Consider the following 21,357-nt stretch of genomic DNA (forward strand, 5'->3'; position numbering starts at 1 on the left):
TCAGACGGCCTTTTATGATGGATGGTTGCACTTTTTTGGGCTTCAAAATCTCATTCTCTATTCACTGCTATTATAAAGCTTGGAGGAGCCAGGACATTATTTAATATAACTCTGATTATATTCGTCTGAAAGAAGAAAGTCATATAGGATGGCTTGAGTAAATCATGGGGTAATTTTCATTTTTGGGTGAGCTAGCCCTTTAAGTGAATAATCAGTTGGGAAAGAAAACAGATGTGTGTCATTATATTAGATCTATGCATTCCGTCTTAAAGCCTAATACAAGAATCAATGTATATTTATTTTCATACAGTGAAGACTATGCAGTGTTTTAAAGTTTAACTCAGGGTTTAATAACTATTTTGACAACTGACTGTTTAATGCAAAACTGTGCTTTGAATTGTGCAAATATAAGACCATAGGCTAGTTCCAGTCAGGATATTCTCGATTGTCCATCTCAAAATTGGGAAGATCACGAGTCAGATTCAGAAGATTGCCCACCCCGAGATAATGCATAGTGTATGTAGATGCAAATAACTAGTACATTACACATTGTCACCAAACGAAGATGAAGACAGATGAAGGCAGATTCAAAATATATACAAGGTTTAAGCCAAAAGCAGGCGAAAAGGTGTAACAGTGTGCCCAACAGAAACACATACAACAACAGACAACTGAAGGCTGAAACAGAGCAACTTAAATACACAGTGATAATGAGATAATAACGAACAGGTGTGATGATTAGATGAGTGTCTATGACAACTGATGACTGCCAGGAAACTAAGACAAAGAACACATGTGACACATAAGACACATAACTGATGTAAACAAACTGAAAGTTCATGAAAACAAAAACTAAGAACAAACAAAACTGACTACTTTGAAACATGCAAGTAGTAGCCTAACATTAGCCACTCGCTCTAGCTTTAATGTTAACCTAGATAAATGTGTGCTATTATTAGGCGCATATCCAAGGGTCCGTGCAGAGTGTGGAAGTTAAAATTAATACAGCGGTTACTGCATGACATGTTTATCTTAACATGCCTTTTTCTCTATGGACACATCCACTATACTGCAGAGATAAGAGTCAGCATCGTTAACTTCATCTTTGCCGCCAATACTGACTCAGAAAACTTTAAATTATTAAAATGTCAAGACAGTCCTCCAAATCATTTTGATGGCAGTCTTTGTCTCAGGTTTTTCAAAATTATTAAACCAAATTTTGAGGTTATGTGCAATGAAATTGGCCCACTGGTAAGTCCAGTTATCCAATCACATACGCTGTTGAGGCAAAGTCACGTGATTTTTTTTTTTTTATTGAGAGGTTTATTCAGTAAATTTGTTTCCAACGTAGTTTATGCGCAAGTCTTCTTATTGTATAAAAATGTATTGTATATTCCTCAATTGAGCACATTTTTTTGCGCATTTGGCATCAAACATCTTTTATGTGATATCCCAAAATGCGCATGAAAATAGGTGGATGGAAATGAAACATAGCTAGTGCTCTTTCAGTTAAGTCTGTGAAGTGTGACTTCAGAATGACCCTTTATGCAAAATGGAAATACTCCTGCAAATTTAAAATATTTACAGATATGTCAGCCTGGTCTTATTGTTAGTACGTTGTTATTAATATGTAACTTTCAAAGACACAAAATGTATATTTTTGTTAGGGATGGGCGATATGGCCTAAAAAAATTATCACGATAATTTCAGGTATTTATTGCGATAACGATACCAATGACGATATACATCCCAACCTGCAAAAAGTCATTTCAGGGAGGTATCATCATGTCACCGAACTTGTCAACTCACCTCACTGATAACTGATTGGTTGATTTGCCAAAAAAGGCCATTCGGGATGCTCTCTGTCATACATGCGCTTCGCACACACGCACACACACGCAAGGTCTCTCTTTCGCTCCCTCTCCCTCTCTGCCGTGCGCGCTGGTTTGAAACACAGTCTCTATGTGCGCTCTTGCTCGCTCGCTCTAGATTCCGGGAGATTTTAACTAATTTGCGGGCATCAGGGAGCCGCTATCAATATGCGGGAGACTCCCCGAACTTCCGGGAGACTTGGGATATATATAAACCATAAACTTGATAGTCATTAGTCAGCAAGAAAAATAAGAAAACAAACAATTTAAAACAAAACGAACTGGATTAGAAACTGAATTATTTAAGTATCATAACTTTATTATTATAAAATATACCTAAACTGAGTGCTTGTAATCAAACGCATCATTTTATTCTGGAGACTGAACTCACGCTCTGCTGCCACACTGGAGCGCGCTCACCACCTACTGGGCAGGGGTGGGAATTACATTTACAAGCTACATCAGCCTCAGTAATCTTTCAAAATGACGGACGGCCTTCATATTTTTTCCGTCATTGCTAAAAAACAAAAACAGTTAACGTGACCTCATATATATTATATATATATTATATATATATATATATATAATATATTATATATATATATATATATAATATATATATATATATATATATATATATATATATATATTATATATATATATATATATATATATGTCACACGACCGCGGTGGCGCGATTGTCATGCGGACCGTAACAGCCCTAACTGTATCAAAAAGTAACAATCCCAACTATGTCTTCAGAAAATTACAAAATATATCTGACGCAGCTCTCCGTGTACGCGCTTCGGATGAGTACACACAAATCTCCTTACAGCGCGCGCAAGTTCTCTTTTGCGTCTTACTGTTGAATGTTTAAAGTGGCAACTGGCAAGGTTTAAATGAGTTTAGTTTAAACAGTAGCAACGGGAGATGTTCAGGTCTCATCAAAACCCGGGTGATGATGGCGTGAATGACATACGGCTCATTCATTGAACATTTGTTTATAGTGATTACCGTAGTTTGCTCCACATCTGATTTTCTATAACCAAACCAGTTCCAAACGGTGAAGGGAACTCTTCGCTTAACAACAAGCTGCTCCTCAGCCTCACGTCTTTCGTCATGCTTGTTTTAACTCCACACGTGAACAGTGAATCGGTTGCGCACGAAATACGTCAACAACTAGACTTATCGTAATTATCGCTAGGAGACAAATTTTTATTGTAAGGAGAATTTTCAACGGTATTCATCGCTAACGATAATATCGCCCATCCCTAATTTTTGTACATTTGGATAGGTGCTGAAACATACAATATGGACATATTGGCAGCATTTAAACGTAGCATTATTACGTTTTTACAGCGAAAAAACCTAAAATATTTTTACGAACCTTTCATGTCAAAGATATGTATAATTTCCCTTTTATCATTTTATAGATAAGATCCCTAAGCCCCACCCCAAACCTAAACATACCCATTTTACACAGAATATTAAAAGAATAAAACATAATGAACAGAAATGTGTAGGAAAATGACAATTTTAGTAACAATATAGCATTAAAATTATATTTTGAGCCATTATTCCTAGGCCTATCCTTAAACCCATAGCTATTTCTTAAAACTACATACGAAAACGTCAAAAGTGGTACCAAAAGTAGTTCAAACGATGATGAGCTGCAGTCACAGTCCTCTCCGCAGGTAAAAGTTTTTTAATGGGTACAGAGCAGAGTTTAAGTTATTAATCCATAAAAATATGAATACGGCTTCTCTGCTTGAAGGCACGCACTCATTACAAATCTTCTGCATGTCGCAATTTGTGATGAAGCAGATGAGAGCCAATGAGCGTTGTATATCAGTGCCATAAACCACTCTTAACACTTCTTAAGGGTGCAACTTTCAAATTTGATTCATAACGAGCGCGGGCTTTGACTGTGATGGTCGCTGCTGGGAATGAAGATAAAGATTGCTGGATAAAGGGCTGAATTTGGATCTGTTCCTTGCAAGCATATGAATTCTAAAGATTTGGAGTACAGCGAAAACAAATAAAATTGATGTGATTTGTGAATTTATGTTGTGTTTTGGTGTATCTTATGATTCTATTGTCAGTCGCTGCATAGGAGAAAACACCTTTTGTGTAGAGATCGACCGATAGAACGATCTACCAATATTTTCCCTGATATTTAAGCATTTTACAATAATCGGATATCGGTTTTGTAATATCGGATTTACCAATAAACGGCGCCATCTTGTGGGTGTTTTGAGAATTGCGCACAGGATCGCCATTACAGCGCATCTGAGTTGAGACGAGACGACGGCATGCAGAGGTAAAGTATACTTACCTGCTTTGCTGTAATTAGTAAACTTTATTTAACATAACAGCCATTAATGCACAAATTAGATGCCAGCCAACATGGCTGTGAGCATCAGATCAACTGCATCAGTGAGCAATTAAGAATCTATTAAGATCATTTTAGGCAAAAGAGCTGAAAAATGATCAAAAATGAGGATTTACTGGTTCATCACTTTCGACCAATAGGTGGTTCTGTGACCTAATAAAGTGGTCTGGTCAAAGTGAGATGACAATGGCACTTGCAAAGTTTGGTGTCAGTATGTCAAAGCATTGCAGAGTAGGGCTGGGCGATATGGCTGAAAACTGTATCACAATATCAGTGTTTCATATCGGTCGATATCGATAATTATTGATATTTTTTACGACCCATTTAAAATAAGGACCAGGAGAAAAATATATTACATTTAAACATTTTTATTTTAAACTTAACCTTCCTCTGATCATAATCCCATCAGTTATTAAGACAGAAATGTCAACAACCATGGAAAACTCAAATAATTAAAATTTAAACATAAGTCTAAAGTCACAATGAACACTTAACAATTATCTCTTAACATTTAAGGTGCAAAATGAAAGAAAATGTAAGAAATGCTTAATAAAGTGTAATAAAATAGTGCAAATAATAATGCAGCTGTTGGTTGAATACAGCTGTGCTCCAAAGGGTGGTACGTCAAGTTCGCGGTATTACCAGTCTTGGCGGGGACGACGGTCTTGCATAATTTGCAGGCGACATTGGTCTGACTACGGTCAGACTTATAATATCCAAAAAACTGCCATACTGGTGAGCTGACTTTTCCTCTTTTATTTACAATTTCCTCGCTCGCTGCAGCACTCATTTTCTGCTTATCAGTCGCCGGTTACTGAAGAGTAATCCAGCAGACCAGCACGAGACAACAATATGGCGCAACCAAACATGATACTGTTACATGATTGGCTGTTAGCATGTCACTCCCTACGTTGCTAGGTTACCAGAGAGCGAGTGCCTTTGTTAATGCAACCAAACTTGCTTCGCAACCTCTGTTTTCTTCCGATGAAGAATAAAAAATATCGAGTGTTTTATCAAACACATTTTTTATTGATATCGATCATGTGTCTATCGCGATACATATCGTTATCGTTTTATCGCCCAGCCCTATTGCAGAGATACAGACTCAACGGTCATTTTGGCATCATGCCTCTAATTCATTGCTGACATATAGGAAAATGATTATGTCTGTCAACATGAAATCCATAAGTTTTTGCCGGCATGGTCTGAAGATGATACGATTCGATTTTGGTGAAAATTGGACCAATGGTCTAGGTGATTTTAAAGAAAATAAAAGTAGTGGAGAGTTATGCTGACTATAGCAAAATTGGCATCAATGTTCTCAGCATGACCCACGGAATCTAATAAGACCAGTCTCATTACAATAGGCCACATTTATATAAAGCTATTAGCATTTTTTAAAAATATCATTATAAAACTTGACCACAAGGAGGCACTATCTCAATCAATGCATTTGTATAATATAGCATTTTATTTCATAATACTGTATTGTAGTTAATGTAAATTTAATGTTTTGTTCCATCATAGCGCCACCAAGAGGCACAATCCCACCAATTTTTTTGTGTGTCCTCAGGGTGACCCCATTTTTTTGCCACTTCCTATCAAAATTTTGACACTTGGGTATTAACATTTAGTTAACCAGCTTAGGTTTCGTGTTTCCTACGCTGGTTTCATCTTGATCCGACTAACGGTTCGGAACCTAGCATGTTTGGTATCGTTGGACTCGGCAAGGATTCAGGAGTCTAAGGATATGACTCCCGCGAAAATAAGTTAATCACATCAAATGTTATAAGCATATGAAAAAAAAAATTCTCTACTAGGTGGTGCTGGTCCGAAACTTCTCTGGCTCCTTCAGGGCATTGTCCTGATGACCCATACCGAGTTTCATAATGATACGCTAATGTGTTCGTAAAATACAGCATTTTAGCACAAAATTCAAAATGGCTGATATGGGAAAACTGGATATCATTCGACTCGGCATGATGCCCTGAATCCAACAAGACCAAATTTATGATTTTTGGACATACCCATCAGAAGTTAAGCAAAAATAGCAATTTTTCGTATCTCCAGACCAGTAGGTTTCACTGCGCTGAAACGCTGCATGTTGCATCAGTACATGCTTGTGATAACATGTACCAAGTTTGGTCTGAATACGATAAAGAGTTGCAGAGATACAGCCTTATATCTATTTTCGCAAGCGCTACATAAAATTTGTTTGCGTGTTTTTCGAAAACGGTTTGAGAAATCAACTTGAATTCTATAACTTTTTGTCGGCATGGTCTGAAGATGATCTGGTTTAATTTTCGTGAAGATTGGAGTAACGGCCTAGGAGGAGTTCGAAAAAGTAGGTTTTTCAGAAAATTCAAAATGGTGGAAAAATTTTCATGACGGAAAATGACGGTTGCATAGTATGCATTCGAATCGTCTTGGGCCAAGGAATCAGAGGAAAAAAATTTGTTTCTAACCCTTACGGATCAAAAGTTATTAACATAAACATAAGTGCAACTTTAGACAGCTGGTGGTGCTAGAGAGATCGAGTTAGAGACTCCAATGCTATGGACAAAGGTGCCAAGTGTGTCAAATTTCACAACTTATTACCATACGGTTCTATGGGCTGCCATAGACTCCCAGAGCGGAAGAAGAAGAATAATAATTAAAAAGAAATCTAACGATTACAATAGGTGCCTATGCACATTCTGTGCTTGGCCCCTAATAATTCTATAAATATACCAGTTGAGAAATGCAATAAAATACGATGTTTTGTTTGTTATATTCCAATATTCCAGAGAATATTATTCAGTTATTTAACATTATCCAGCAAATTATTCTTCACTCTTTAGCCTATTAAACAGCTTATCTACTAAAATTGTAGTTTAAAATGAAGTATTACATTTCTGCAAAATTAAAGGGATAGTTCACCCAAAAATGAAAATTTGATGTTTATCTGCTTACCCCCAGAGCATCCAAGATGTAGGTGTCTTTGTTTCTTCAGTAGAACACAAATGATGATTTTTAACTGCAACCGCTGCCGTCTGTCAGTGGTATAATGCAAGTCAGCGGGAACTTGGACTATAAGAGTAAATAAAACACGACAGACAAATCCAAATTAAACCCTGCGGCTCGTGACGACACATTGATGTCTCAAGACACTAAACAATCGGTTTGTTCGAGAAACCGAACAGTATTTATATAATTTTTTACCTCTAACACACCACTATGTCCAATGGCATTCATCACTCGATTCGTGAGGTCGGATTGCGCTCTGACAACGGCAGCGATGTCTCGCGCTCATTGAAGTACATGCGAGTGATGAATGCAGTTGGACATAGTGGTGTATTAGAGGTAAAACCGATCATTTCATGTCTTAGAACATCAACGTGTCGTCACGAGTTGCAGGGTTTCTTTTGGATTTGTCTGTCGTGTTTTATTTACTCTTATAGTCCAAGTTCCCGCTGACTTGCATTATACCACTGACAGACGGACCTACATCTTGGATGCGCTGGGGGTAAGCAGATAAACATCAAATTCTCATTTTTGGGTGAACTATCCCTTTAACATAAAAGACTACTAATTTTCAACAAAAACAGTATAGTAACAGTGCACTTTTTTATTTTTTGCACTTTCAGACCCCTCTATTTATTGGTGTATAAATAAGATTTGTTTTGTTTTCTATGCAAGGAGGGAGCGATTGTTATAAATAAAATGGTTTGTTCAGTTCAGTGGTCTTGTAATCGTGTCAAAAACAGAAGTATAACAGTTAGGGGTGTAACGATACACCAATGGCACAGTTCGGTTCGGTTTATGGTTTTGGAGCCATGGTTCGGTTCGGGACTTTTTCTTTATTAACTTTGGCTTCACATTTTTAGTGCAGTCAGCATACCTGAGTAATAAATAAATAAATACTTCCAATGTAGAATAGTCAGAGTAAAACATTTATCTCTTTAGTGCAGTCAGCTTAACGGAGTAAACTCAAATTAAATAAATAACTCCAAAACTAGTCAAAAATAAATTTAGTAATGTATTGCGCCGTGATCATCATGAAAAACTCGCACCCGCCCGAAATTAAAGCAATGAATTTAGCATTGCTTCAGTTCCTTGACTAGTTTGGCTTTTACTTCGCTGTAAAAGTAAGGCAGCACATTCTGACTGAAATGCGGTCGGCTCCGTAATTGGCATCTAGGCTCCGACACACTTAGCAAATGCGTGAATCCGTCATTCTCAACAACAGAAAACAGCTGCATATATAGTGCCATGAAAAGACCTATTGAGTTAACTATTCTGAAGGCAGTGGGAAAAGTTTCCTGCTTTTGAGGCTTCTTACGTTTGCCGCTAATATCAATGTTGGAGTGATGTCTCCGGAGATGCGCTTGCATATTAATCGTGTTTCCTGTCATATGTAAGTTTTGTTAAACACTTACAACAGATTGTGTTTGCTTTGTCTATGACACGAATTCCTGTACTTCACTGGAAAACCAAAATGTTCCCACACAAGAGACTTAAATCTGTCCAGGGGATCTGCAACCTCAGGCGGAGCAGCCATCCTGCGTGTGACGCTCACTACCAAGTCACGTGACATGACATGCACTTGGAAAACATTAACTTTGGAATATAATATTTAAAACAGCATTTAAAAAGCTCTTATTAGTCATTACTAATACAATTTAATCAAATGTATGCAAAGAAAATTTATTAAATTAATAGATTAGTAAGTTAAAGAGAAGTGACATTTACCTCAACAATGGGCAGCAGGAGGCGTGAGAGTACCGTGGTACGCCACGAGAGTTCCGCGATTCGTATCGTGGGTGGTGTATCGCGATCTTTGGGTTCGGTTTCTGATATCGTTACACCCCTAATAACAGTAAATAAATATCGGTTCTGCAATAAATATCAGTTATCAGGCACATAAACACAAATTATCGGTATCGATCATAGACTGTAAAAAAATATGGACGTAGTGTCCGTGACGTCACCCATAGATTTCTGAACAGCAGTTCTGATGCATAAATGAGGCCGCGGCCATCTCAGCTGCGCGTCACCGCACGTCACTCCTGGATAACTGAAAATGGGCAGAGAGGCAGGGAGGTGGTTTGAGCTGATGTGACTGGTTGCTGAAACCACGCCAGCCTAGCTCGACGTGACCATGTTAGCAAGCAAAGGAGCTATCTATCTATCTTAGATACGATCTAATATATTAATGAAGATAAGTTTTATCATCAGAAAGTTATAAAGTTTACTCGATCTACAGTGTTTAGTCGATCTACAGTGTTTTTTTTTTTTAAGATATAGAACACCAGTAATTTGTGTTGGGTGTGCAAAAAACAACATGGAAAATTAAAATGGGACTTCATACCTTTATAATAGAGATCGCGAGATGAATCCAATCTGTGGCACTTGGGTAAAATATAAATGTCCATTGCAAAACAAAAAACAGTACTTTTTGTCCATGAAATATTGATATATTATCCATTGTTGGCATAACATTTCTTCTTAATGATCTGCTCTCTGTCATCGTTCTTCAAGAAATAATGCAATCTGAGCAGCGTTTATGTTGTAAAACTGTATACGATCGTATCTAACAAACAAATGAGCCCGTGTCCAAAGTATATTTTTTCAAAATAGTGCAGCAGTTTTAGTTATAATATCCAAGCAGTGCTGTCAGAGTATATCCTCCTGGTATTGTCATTGTAGTAAATCTCACAAACAAAACTTTCAGCCAACGCCACGATCCAACAACGTGTGTTCTGTTTCTTCCGCATGCATGCACGCACATCTGAAATATTGATATATTATCCATTGTTATAGATGCATCCAATTCTGGCTGCATCTATAATTCAGATTTTTAATCCCCGTGTCCGCTTACATATATTTATATATAATCGATTTTTAATCTCTATAATAAAAATGTACAATTCAGATTTTGATCTCCATATACATTTACATATATATATCTTCCAAGGGGTTTTTTCCCTCCTAGGACTTTTTTCCCAGTGCTAGCACGCTGGGTTTTTCTCCTAGGGGTTTTTTTCCACCCCTGGAAGTCAGCCGACATTGGCTTAATGTAGCACCATCTTGTATATGTTACATATTACCACGCTTGTTTGTACAGTTTTAACCACTTCCCTTTTTTTCTGTGCTTCTAATATGTAAAGCTGCTTTGAAACAATTACCAATTGTAAAAGCGCTATATAAATAAATTTGACTTGACTTGACTTGACTTGACATCTACACAGACACACATCAGTCTCAAATATTGCAGCAAGCCATATTTTATAATTGTATAAAATAATCGAGCACAAATACGGCTGAGATGCCAAATTTAGCTGCTGGAATTAGCTGAGGTAAAGTGACGGCTCTCAGACAGCAGCGGCATCTACCTGTCACTCAAGTGACCACGCCCTTAATTATGCAGAACTTTAAGGCTCAATATAATTTAAAAGAATGAGTTAGAAAAAAATTCACCCCCCTCAGAGTTGTCATGAAGGGCAAAATTAGCAGTATAGACCAAAACCACAATTTGAACCAACTTGCAAACATGTTTTTTTATGCTATAAACTTGGCCAATTTAACATGGAACTCAATGAGATTCTGCTCTCTTTTGGAGCCTGTCCCTAGCGGCCAGTCGATGAATCACAGTTTAAGTCACTTCCGTATTGGCTTCACGAGAGACTGGGGGAGGTGGCCGCTTGGTATCGGTTCTAAAAAAAATTAGTATCGGTCGATCACTACTTTTGTGTCTCACAGCAAACAAACTAAATATTACAAAATGGTTAAACAATTACAGAAATGTTATCATTTTAAGGTTTTATAGAGTAGTCTTGTTTAACATTACGTAATCATCTGAAATGAGTTTGCAGCACCAGTCACGAACAGAAATGTTATTTCATATAAAGAAGACTAGTAAACCACATTTAATAAATACAACAAAACCATCAGCCATCACGTCAATTTAATGAATAACCCATTTCTAAAATAACCCATTTCAAAATAATCGTTAGTTGCAGCCCTACTTAAGTCACCACTCTTTTCAGGCTAAGAACTGACACTGTAGAGACATGCTGAGCATCCCTGTTACTAAAATAACTCCACTGAATCAGTTCTCTTCTAATAGTCTCATTGATTAGACCAGAGCTGTGACATAGTGTGGTGTTGCGGTGGGATGTATGATGCTGAGCTGCTGTGTAAGCAACATCCCTAATGTAATGTAATTAGGACTTTACTTTACACACTCACATTCAAGCAACCACAAAGGCAACATAAGAACTAATGGTTAATTTATAACTTTTTATAGCAGAACTAAATCATATATTCAGATCTTCTAATTTATATTTACCCAACAAGTGCCTAAATGTTTTTAATTACCTATTATGCTAATAACAGGGAATTTTGTCAAATTCAGTGACTACCGATCAAGTCATAGAACGTGATTATCCGCAGATACTGATCTGCGGCTGATCGATCAGAGCATTCTTATTTTCCAGAGGCCAAAGACTATTTATAGTGACTTTTTATAGTGACATCTGTAAATGTGTGCTTTTGTTAGAGCAAAGAGGATATGACCAGGAAACTGGGCTGTATAATGTCAATGCTTTTCTAAATTATCAATTGATTTTGATATTCTCTGAGTATCAGTCAAAGTCTATGACTATTCAAAACACCTGCTGGTATGACCTCACCAAACCCTGCATCTCACAAAAACACTCTAGTACACATTATAAAAAAGCAAAAGACATTTAACCTTATCATTTGAGACAGCAGGGATTTTATTCTGATCAAACTGCTGCAGTATAGACTCAGAGATGCAGAGAACTCTATCTAGGGCAGTGTGTTCTAGAGAGCTTAGCTGTCTATGCCAGAGACACACTTGCTATTTCCTTCGATGGTTTACCCAGAAAAAAAACTTGAGGCTGTAATTAACTACAAATAGCTAGACACTGGGTGATTTAGGGAAGTTTTACTTAGGCTGTTTTTAGCTCTATTTTGGTTGGTCAAAGGAGAAGTATGAAAGTTTTCGAATAATATATAACTTGTTTTTCATTGGGTTTTTTTTCTATTGCGGTGTAATCACACTGGAGGACTGCCCAGGACTGATTGACTTACTAAGATGCAATAGAAGTCTAAACATTTCCTCTATCGAGGGTATCTGTAGTAGATCAGTTTAATTGTAAGTTTGTATGCAAAGCTGTAGTTATGAAAGCTGATTCACTCTGACGTACAAGGTCTCATAAAAAGTGATGGACTTTATATTGTTACGGCTACATTTTGTTTAACATTTCTCATTATAAGTTCTGAAATACTATAAGAAATGGTTGTGCTCCACATGGGTAAAAGATCATTTTAGGGACCAACACAAAACTAATCAATATGGCTAGAATAAAATAACCACATTATTAGGCCTAAGTTACGCCATCAAGACGCACATGTGACAGCATGATGAACTAGGTGCTTTACAATTCCATAATGATTCCTTACAGTCTCCTTAATTTTTTCAAACAAGAAGTAAAAATCAGCTTAGTGGTCATATCATAATACGTGTGTGTGAGCACTTAATAAGCCTTTGAGGATCTATTAAAATTCAGACAGCAAGTTCTCACAGACGCCCATAGTAAAAACAAGAACTATACTCTAACCAAGAACAAATGGTGAGAAGACTATAGGTGCTTCAAAACACAACTAACTGTTGTAAATCCTATTAATATTCTAAACCTAAATTCGACAGTTCCCATTTCCGACCATTTGAACGGGCGGAAATATTTGTTCCTGACATTACCCACATCGGAAAACATCGGCAAACTATACATATATAACGTTACATATCAAGTTTTGCTTAAAAAGTTTAAGTTAACAGTTAACGCGAGACTCTTCTAAGTCCCGAAAATTACTAACACACTAGATAGATAGATAGATAGATAGATAGATAGATAGATAGATAGATAGATAGATAGATAGATAGATAGATAGATAGATAGATAGATAGATAGATAGATAGATAGATAGACTAGTAAGTTCCCTTCATAAACATGTACAATCTTAAAAATACGCTTTCAAATGAATTAAATATGATATCTAAATCCTGTCAATGCATCTCCGCAGTGACTGGAGTCTTATGTCTCTAGTTCACACAGCTCTCAGAACAACTGCAGTGTCTCACCGTTGACTGTATCGCTGTCCAGAGAAGTCATCAAGCGGAAATAATATAAAATAAAAGCAATATATGTGCGCTTTGAATCGCTATCCTTATCACACTAAAGGGCAGGTGAGAAAGCACAGCAGCCAGACAGCGGTCACCATTAAAAACAGCAGCTCATTCACTCAAGCGCGCAACACGAAAACAACATCCGTTGATAAAAGTGCGGGTAAGTAACGTTACAGTGTTTCTCCCAATGACGACTATAAATGATTTCTTTAAGTGATAAAATGAATTAAGCAGAAGCACTGCAATGACAATATAATCTCCGAGACAAGAAAAACAAGAATAAATATTCACCTACTCACCTGTTCCCTGACGCCGAGGAGCACCGCTGGCCGCTGCTACCAACTGAAGATGCTTGAGCGCCAAAATCAACTTCTCCGCCAGGTGGGGCGCGCGACATTTTGGTGCAGTGAACGAGGGGCACGCTGGGTATTGTAGTTGGCATAGATTATTTACAAGTACATTTATATTTGAATGTAAGCTTCTTAAGAGAGTCAGAAACAATTTACACATTTTACACATATGTGTTTATTATTAATGTATATTTGTTTATTATTAATATGTAATATAATATTACATATTATAATATATATATATATATATATATATATATATATATATATATATATATATATATATATATATATATATATATATATATAATATGTAATAATTCTAATCTATGTAGACTTAAAGAAAATCATTTTAGGATTTAAAACACAAAAAAGTCGCATTATCGTTATATAAAACATGCTCAATCGTGACAGTCGTGATAGGTCGACTGCAGTGCCAATGCAAAGGTCACCTTCCCTTTCTGTCGAATCTGCAGAACCAATTATTATTTTATGGGAAATCAAATTACTAAAAAAATGTTACGTGAAAACACACATATTATATAATATTATGAGTATTTACGGGACTTTAAAACTAAACAAGCTGTGTGATTTATGTTATTTGGTCGGGTTTTTTTTTTTTTTTTTTTTTTTTTTATGAATATTGACGAAAGTGCTCTTGTTTAACGTCCCCGTACATGCTTTGTTTTAACATGGCTGCGCCCGCAAAGATCACGGATGCATCACTCTCAGTTACTACAGGTCAATCGGCAACTGTTTCATCTGTGGAAAATGTCCCACTACAGTATAGTCTTCTTTTGGATCACCTTATTGGTGACAAAAGACAGATTAAAGACTTGAATCCGACCGTTATGGGTGCTTTACCGAGTCCTCAGAAAACAGAGGAGCAGAAGATGATCGAGAGGGGAATGGAGAGCTGCGCGTTTAAATCACTTATAGCATGTGTCGGAGGTATTTCATTGATAGACATTTAACACGTTTTACACTGGTTGCATAGTTACCCGATCAAATAAATGTGCTGTCATGTTTGACAGTTTTCAATGAACACTGTAGACTCAAGTATTAGGCATTCTGGGGTACATTAATACTAAAATACTGAGTAATGCAAAGCCATATAATACATTCCAATATTTGTTGAGTTGCTCAATATGTTAATAATTCATATGTGGATGATAATTCATATGTGTGAGGTTTGTGACGAAACAAGCGATATTCCCTATATCAATATATAGTCAAATCAAAATTTATTCAGACACCTTGAACATTTAATTATTTAATATAGTTTATTTACTATAGTTTAAAAAAAATGGTAATAAAAATGACTAGATCTCAGAGTTAAACTGTTTCAGAAAAAAAAATCATCTTAATTATGTCAGATAACATAAGAAAAACATGGTCAAGTCAAAGTGTGAATAATTTTTGGTTCCAAATTTTTATCAGTTTTACTGGTAGTCCACTGTATGAAGAATTTTTGGGTATAATATGTCACAGTTTACTTTATTTTGCTATCCTTACTTACATAAATGAACTATAGTGTCCTGCACCCACTAGTAAAAATATATAAAAAATGTCTGAATAATTTTTGGTTTGACTGTATATTTAATTCATAATCAAAATCAACAGCTCTAATTCAGCCTTTCTCTCTCCTTTAGGGTTTGTGTTGGGAGGTGCTTTTGGTGTCTTCACAGCCGGAATTGACTCAAATGTTGGTATTGATCCCAAAGACCCCCTAAGGACCCCCACAGCAAGGGAGGTGCTGAGAGACATGGGGCAGAGAGGAATGTCATATGCTAAAAACTTTGCTATTGTGGGTGCAATGTTTTCATGCACGGAGTGTCTCATAGAATCAGTGAGTACCATTGTCTTATTTTGTCTGTCTGATTACATTCCGTTGTCATCTCCTTTTTCTCTATCAAATAAACACTAGTCTCGTGTAGCCAGACTGACAGCAGAAGGTTTGGACTCCATTGCAGCTTTTATTGACCAAGAACTGCCCAAGAGGCTGTCTGACTGACATGAATCGGCCAGTTGCGATGTCAGCATCTGTTCTTTCATGTTTACCCCAAATATGCTGCTGATATCCCCTTCTCAGCTACCTGATCTTTCATAATTGATGTGAGAGGGCACACTAGGGAATCATTCCAAGTGCTAGCAAATGGTCGGCCAGGCTTGAAAAATAATACTCTTCCAATATCCAATCGGCAAACAGGTTAAAATATCTTTTTTTCGTTTTGAATAAGTGCCTCAAACAAAACTCTTGGACTTTTTTTTTTTTTTTTTTAAGTCTATGCAATGAACTTCACATACTTTTGAAAATCCAGTGTTGAGCTGATTCCTGATAAACGCTTATTGTCACAATAAATATGACGGCTTTTCTTTCATGAGGGGGTTTGGTGAAACTTCAGCTTTGTTTCCACATGGACCGTTAAAGAACACGACATGCACATCTTCTGGAAATCAGATGATGATTTCAAAACTCCCGAAGTGTTTACTGTTTTGTGTGCCTTATGCATCAGATGTTCAGCCAACGGTGGGGGTTAAAATTTGAGGTTGAGACTAAATAATCAAAAATTTTCACATGGTGGCAGTCCAAGGAAGAATTTTCTAAAATATTACTGCTGAATGTAAACATGTTGTTGCATGTGAAATAGCACACGTTTGTATTATATTTGTAAATGTGAAATGTTTTACATGATATTAATATTTTATGCATGCAGATTAAAGCTGTCAAATTCACTGTCTAAAAACAACCAGTTATTTAGTGTTTTACTTCCCACAATGCATTGCATATTCAAACTTCCACTTTCATTTTTTTTCATCTATCCACTTAAATAAAACTAGCCATCATATTTAATTTACTGATGTAGACTGTATGAAATACTATAGCAGTATACTATTTCAAATATGTTTGACTAATTCATTAAAAAAAATGTACTTGCATTTGCTTATGTTGCTTAATATCTCTCAGTTTAATATGGATTTATGGCGTCACCTAGTGGTTCTGTATTTGAGCAGTCTACTCATGCATGGATGTTTTGCAAAGATTTTTCAAAGACCATTTTTTTCAGTACTGATCTTCTGTGTGAAGAATTTTATTTCTCTCTTCTAGCATCGTGGAAAATCTGACTGGAAAAATGCAGTATACAGTGGCTGTATTACAGGAGGTGCCATTGGATTCAGAGGTAATTTCAATTTGGGATTAAAGATCAGAAAGAATTTAGATGTGTGGTAATTTGATATGGTTATTATTATTTGGACAATATGAATAAGCTGTTCCTCTCTTCATTAGCTGGTCTTAAAGCTGGAGTTCTGGGCTGTGGAGGTTTTGCTGCTTTCTCAGCTGCCATTGAATACTACCTAAGATGAACATCAGCTTCAGGACAGTTGCCATGCACTATTGTTTGTTCCTCACAGTATAATGAAAGACATTATCACAGGGGACATCGTGCAATCTTCCTTTCTCCCACTAATCAAGAGGTGTTCCATCCCTCCAGAAGAGATTTGGTTGCCTGAATGGACCAGTATGACAACAAACTCAAGCAGAAGTCTTGTACAATTTAAGGGATGCCTTGACCTTTCTGTCTCAGACCATCTGATGATCTGAAAAACTATTTGTACATAATTGTACTGAAAATGTCATCCTTTGTGTTGGTTGATGCTCTGAGCGAAGTAAGACAAAATGTAAAGCATTACACCTTGTCTGTGCAAAAATAAAGTGTGGTATCAAGTATTTATTGAAGTTCGTAGTGTAATAGGTCATCATTTCTTTAGATTTTTTCACACTTGTTGCCTGTGGTATGTTGTATATCAGTGAAATGTTAACACACAGCTTCTTAGTAAACAAAGGCAGCTCAGTTTAAAAGAATTCACCAAATCAGATTTATTTTCTCCAAAGTGGTGTTTGGATTTACAAGTTTCAAGAAAATAAGCTCAATCAAGTGTTTATATTAGTTTCACTCTGTATCCCCTTTCTAAAAGGAGAGTTCTTAAAATGTCATCCTACAAACAAACAGAAACCTATATATTTATATGAAATCTGATACAATATATGTGTGAAAATCAAAAATAAGAGGCAGGGAGTGCTAAAGGTTGTGCATTAGGAAATTACAATGAAATCATGCTTTGAGGTCAAGCTGACATAGCAAGGAAATGAGTTTTCCTCAGCAGGAAACAGATAATGCAAACATGCTTTCTGGCCTCTGCCCAGTTCTCTGAAAAGTTTCCTTTCCCACTTCTCTAAACAAGAGTTAATAATGCTGAATTGAGTTTGGAGATGCAACCAAGGAATGTGTTTGAAGATAAGATGCTTCTCAATCCGTGCAAAAATCTAAAAAGAGTAGATGTGTAACATGGCTTGAAACCTGCCTAAGATTGTGCCAATACATTGTCCAATTATGTCTATTTCATGAGGAATGGACGCAGTTCAGAAAACTGGGTAACATTAAAGACCTTTAGAGTTTAGATTTGTTTTAAATTGGCTTTAAGAGTGCAAATATAAAGACAACACAGCAAGCATAAAGAACCTCACTTAAAACAATTTTAAGACTTAGAAGCATGTTTGAATAACAAAGTTAGCTGTAACAATTTATCCAAATTAAAATCAAACCTACTAGCATAAAGGCTTTAAGTGTACAGTACACTGTGCCTGATGATGCAGAGATTTTTCTTAGTTTTGTGTAATGTACTGTGAACAAAACAAAAGTGTGAGTAGAGACAGTCACAACCTAAAACACCACCTGCCCAGGGCTGCTGTGCACTGAGCTTGTGTCAATATCACACACAACTTTAATACAAGGCACTGTATTTTACGATATTCCAGACAACACGTAGTTTGGGGGTAAAACAAAAATTTTATAGATATTATAATATTTAATATAGCTCAATTTTCTATCCTCAGACTTTTATGCATATATTTGCCTTCATCCATTCTTGTTACATCCATTTACAGTAAACTATAAAGCTCCAAACAAAGCACCCATCAAACCAGCAAGAGTGCAGTCTAGTTTTGATATGTATTAAAAAACAGAGCAGCTGATAACATTCCTGAACATCTACATCTATTTCTCAACTTCTGCCCTTCTCACAAAACCTGTTAAAAGCATGTCCGGGTCATATATTTAAGAAAATGAAGTCCATTTCATGACCAATAAGCCTTTTTTATGACAATTAACTTGTTGATTTCTCTTTTCATTTTATTTTTATTTTATTATTCACTGCTTTCGGGGGTGAAATCTGATCTGGACATGTTTTCATCGGATTCACCCAGTTTGTAATTTACAGTAAAACAACATAAGCTAAGCCCAGTAAGTATTCCATATATTCCAGTAAGAGAATTCCAGTTTGCCTGAGCCATATTCACAGCCATTCCTGTAGAGATCTGATCCTGTGTGGATGTTGAGCAAGGGAAAGGCAATGATGTGGAGTCTCAGACAGTTTAGCTACATGTCACTTATCTATAAAAAGTGTCTAAGAATCTTTGGTCTACCAAACCCAAAAAGTGTTGAAAAAAAATATTTCAATTATAAATGTGTCTTATGTAAATCCTTTTTAATCACAGTCTCATCTTTCATCTCTAAATAATTGATGATAATGTCTTTATCAAACCCTGAGCTGAGAGAGGAGGCTTTGAAGACACTAGACTTGTATTATTATTTCCAAAAAAAAAAAAAAAATTTGATTATCAGCATTATACACTGCACTATGATTTAAAGGTTAAGTGTGGCATAAATAAGCCTGTTGGACAGTACATATATTGATTTATGATAATGTTCCATGCATTTCAAAACTCTGAATATAAACCTGTTCATATATTCTACGCTTACACTACACAGCAAAAAGTTTGTGGACATCCATTCATAATTAACAATAGGCCCCTTAATTCAAGTAAAAACAAATCTACACCACACAATGATATTCAACTGAATAGTATGCATCCAACTTTGTTCCTCAGATTGGGAAGAATGTAAGATGTTATAGCAGCAAAGGAATGACAAACTCCTAATTAATGCCCATTGATTTGATTTTAAATGCTTGTTGGGTGTCCACATGCTTTCTGCCATATAGTGTATATATTACATTATGGGTATGTCTTATAAAACACAATCTGAAAATGAAGGAGTGAAAAATGAGAGAATGTTGGTTATAGAAAAACGTACAACGTACGCTACAACTGAGAAAAACAACTGAGAAAAGCATTGACATGATATACTACTGAAAAAAAATGAAAATATCAGAAACATAACATGCATTATGATTAATATGGCCAACTCATCTGCCAAATGCATCCCATCTCAGCAAAACTAAAGAAAGCATAGTGTTGCCATAGACAAGAAGCAGCAGCTTGAAAGACTGCATAGTTAGTTTTGAAAAGTACTAAAGCTTTAGAAATGGAGAGCAAAACATGCATTCTCTCTTTCAGTCCAGCAAAGACCCCGTTCAACCTCCTAGAGAGTGAGCTGGGAGCTTATACACACTGTTATATAAGTCTTCTTTCTGTCTCTCGCACACAAACACACTTGCTAAAGGCAACCTTTAGGTCCAGTTTGTCTTAGAAACACACTAAATAAGAGTGCATGGGTATGTACTGAGCAACATTTTAATCTGACAGTTCTGCACTACTGAAAAGTGCTTAATGGAATCTACAACTGTTAGTTGCATTCATTCAGCATCCAGCATTCACTAAATGTATTATGAAAGATGCTGCAGGTTATGTTAAAGCCCTGAAACAAAGGCTTCTGAGTTCCTTGCTACACTTACACAAGCTCTCATAATCCACAGATTTTCCCTAAAAATGACCCTAAGCAACAGCAAATCACCCATTTATACTGCACTATTCATCAGTATAGAAATAAATACAATTATTTATCTACAACTTAAAATTTAGGCTCAGTTAATAGAAAGATTCATAGAAAACTCATGCCCCACGTCAAGAGCATTTCACACTCACAAACACGACACTATTACCAAGGATCTCACATCTTTTGACCAGCAAATTTCTGACTTTTTCCATGATTACTCAAAATTTTCTAGAAATTATTTAGTAGACATTGCAATCATAAAAAGTGATTATAGCCGAAAAATGATTCCTCCGAGGAGCTGAGCATAACATAAAAAAAAATTGACTACTGAAATTATGAATTTTAAAGATTACCAATGACTGTTCCATACATGAAAGTCACAAACATAAAATTCCCTGATATTTTCCATCTTCCCAAGACCATAGGAACCCAGTATTGTGCCCTTTAGATATACAAATATCAGTTTTCAGAGTAGGTGGCATGCAACTTTTCTATCCTTGCCCATTTGTTCACATGAGCTATCCAGCTACCCACAGTCCCTTGCTTTGAAGCTCCCTGTGTTATTGCTTTGACTACTGCCTGGAGATGCCTTTGGGCATAATGTGGCCTAAAAGATATGCCAAGCGTTATGTGCTCACTCTTTGTACCCTGCAAAGACCCCATCCCCCTATAGACCCGAGTCCTGTGTATGCCAATTAAACCAGGGATGGGCAACTTTGATCCTGGAGGGCCACTGTCCTGCAGAGATTATCTC

At 36.4% G+C, this 21,357-nt stretch overlaps 2 protein-coding genes across 2 annotated transcripts in view; one reads left to right on the plus strand and one right to left on the minus strand.

The window, feature by feature from the left end:
• The window catches only part of specc1 (sperm antigen with calponin homology and coiled-coil domains 1), a 185,711-nt gene extending 171,905 nt beyond the window's left edge, over positions 1-13,806 (minus strand). The window contains exon 1 of the mRNA XM_067407929.1: positions 13,756-13,806. The gene's annotated coding sequence lies outside the window, so the exon portion shown is untranslated. The remainder of the gene's footprint in view (positions 1-13,755) is intronic.
• A 686-nt stretch (positions 13,807-14,492) lies between these two features.
• Positions 14,493-21,298, plus strand: timm22 (translocase of inner mitochondrial membrane 22 homolog (yeast)). Its single transcript, XM_067406256.1, has 4 exons — positions 14,493-14,757; positions 15,459-15,655; positions 16,916-16,988; positions 17,096-21,298. Exons 1-4 carry the CDS (start codon positions 14,499-14,501, stop codon positions 17,170-17,172), a joined length of 606 nt encoding a protein of 201 aa, XP_067262357.1. The 5' UTR covers positions 14,493-14,498; the 3' UTR covers positions 17,173-21,298.
• The last annotated feature ends 59 nt before the right edge of the window (positions 21,299-21,357 follow it).

Source organism: Chanodichthys erythropterus, chromosome 13 (genome assembly GCF_024489055.1).
Source record: "Chanodichthys erythropterus isolate Z2021 chromosome 13, ASM2448905v1, whole genome shotgun sequence".
NCBI classification, from domain to species: Eukaryota; Metazoa; Chordata; class Actinopteri; order Cypriniformes; family Xenocyprididae; genus Chanodichthys; species Chanodichthys erythropterus.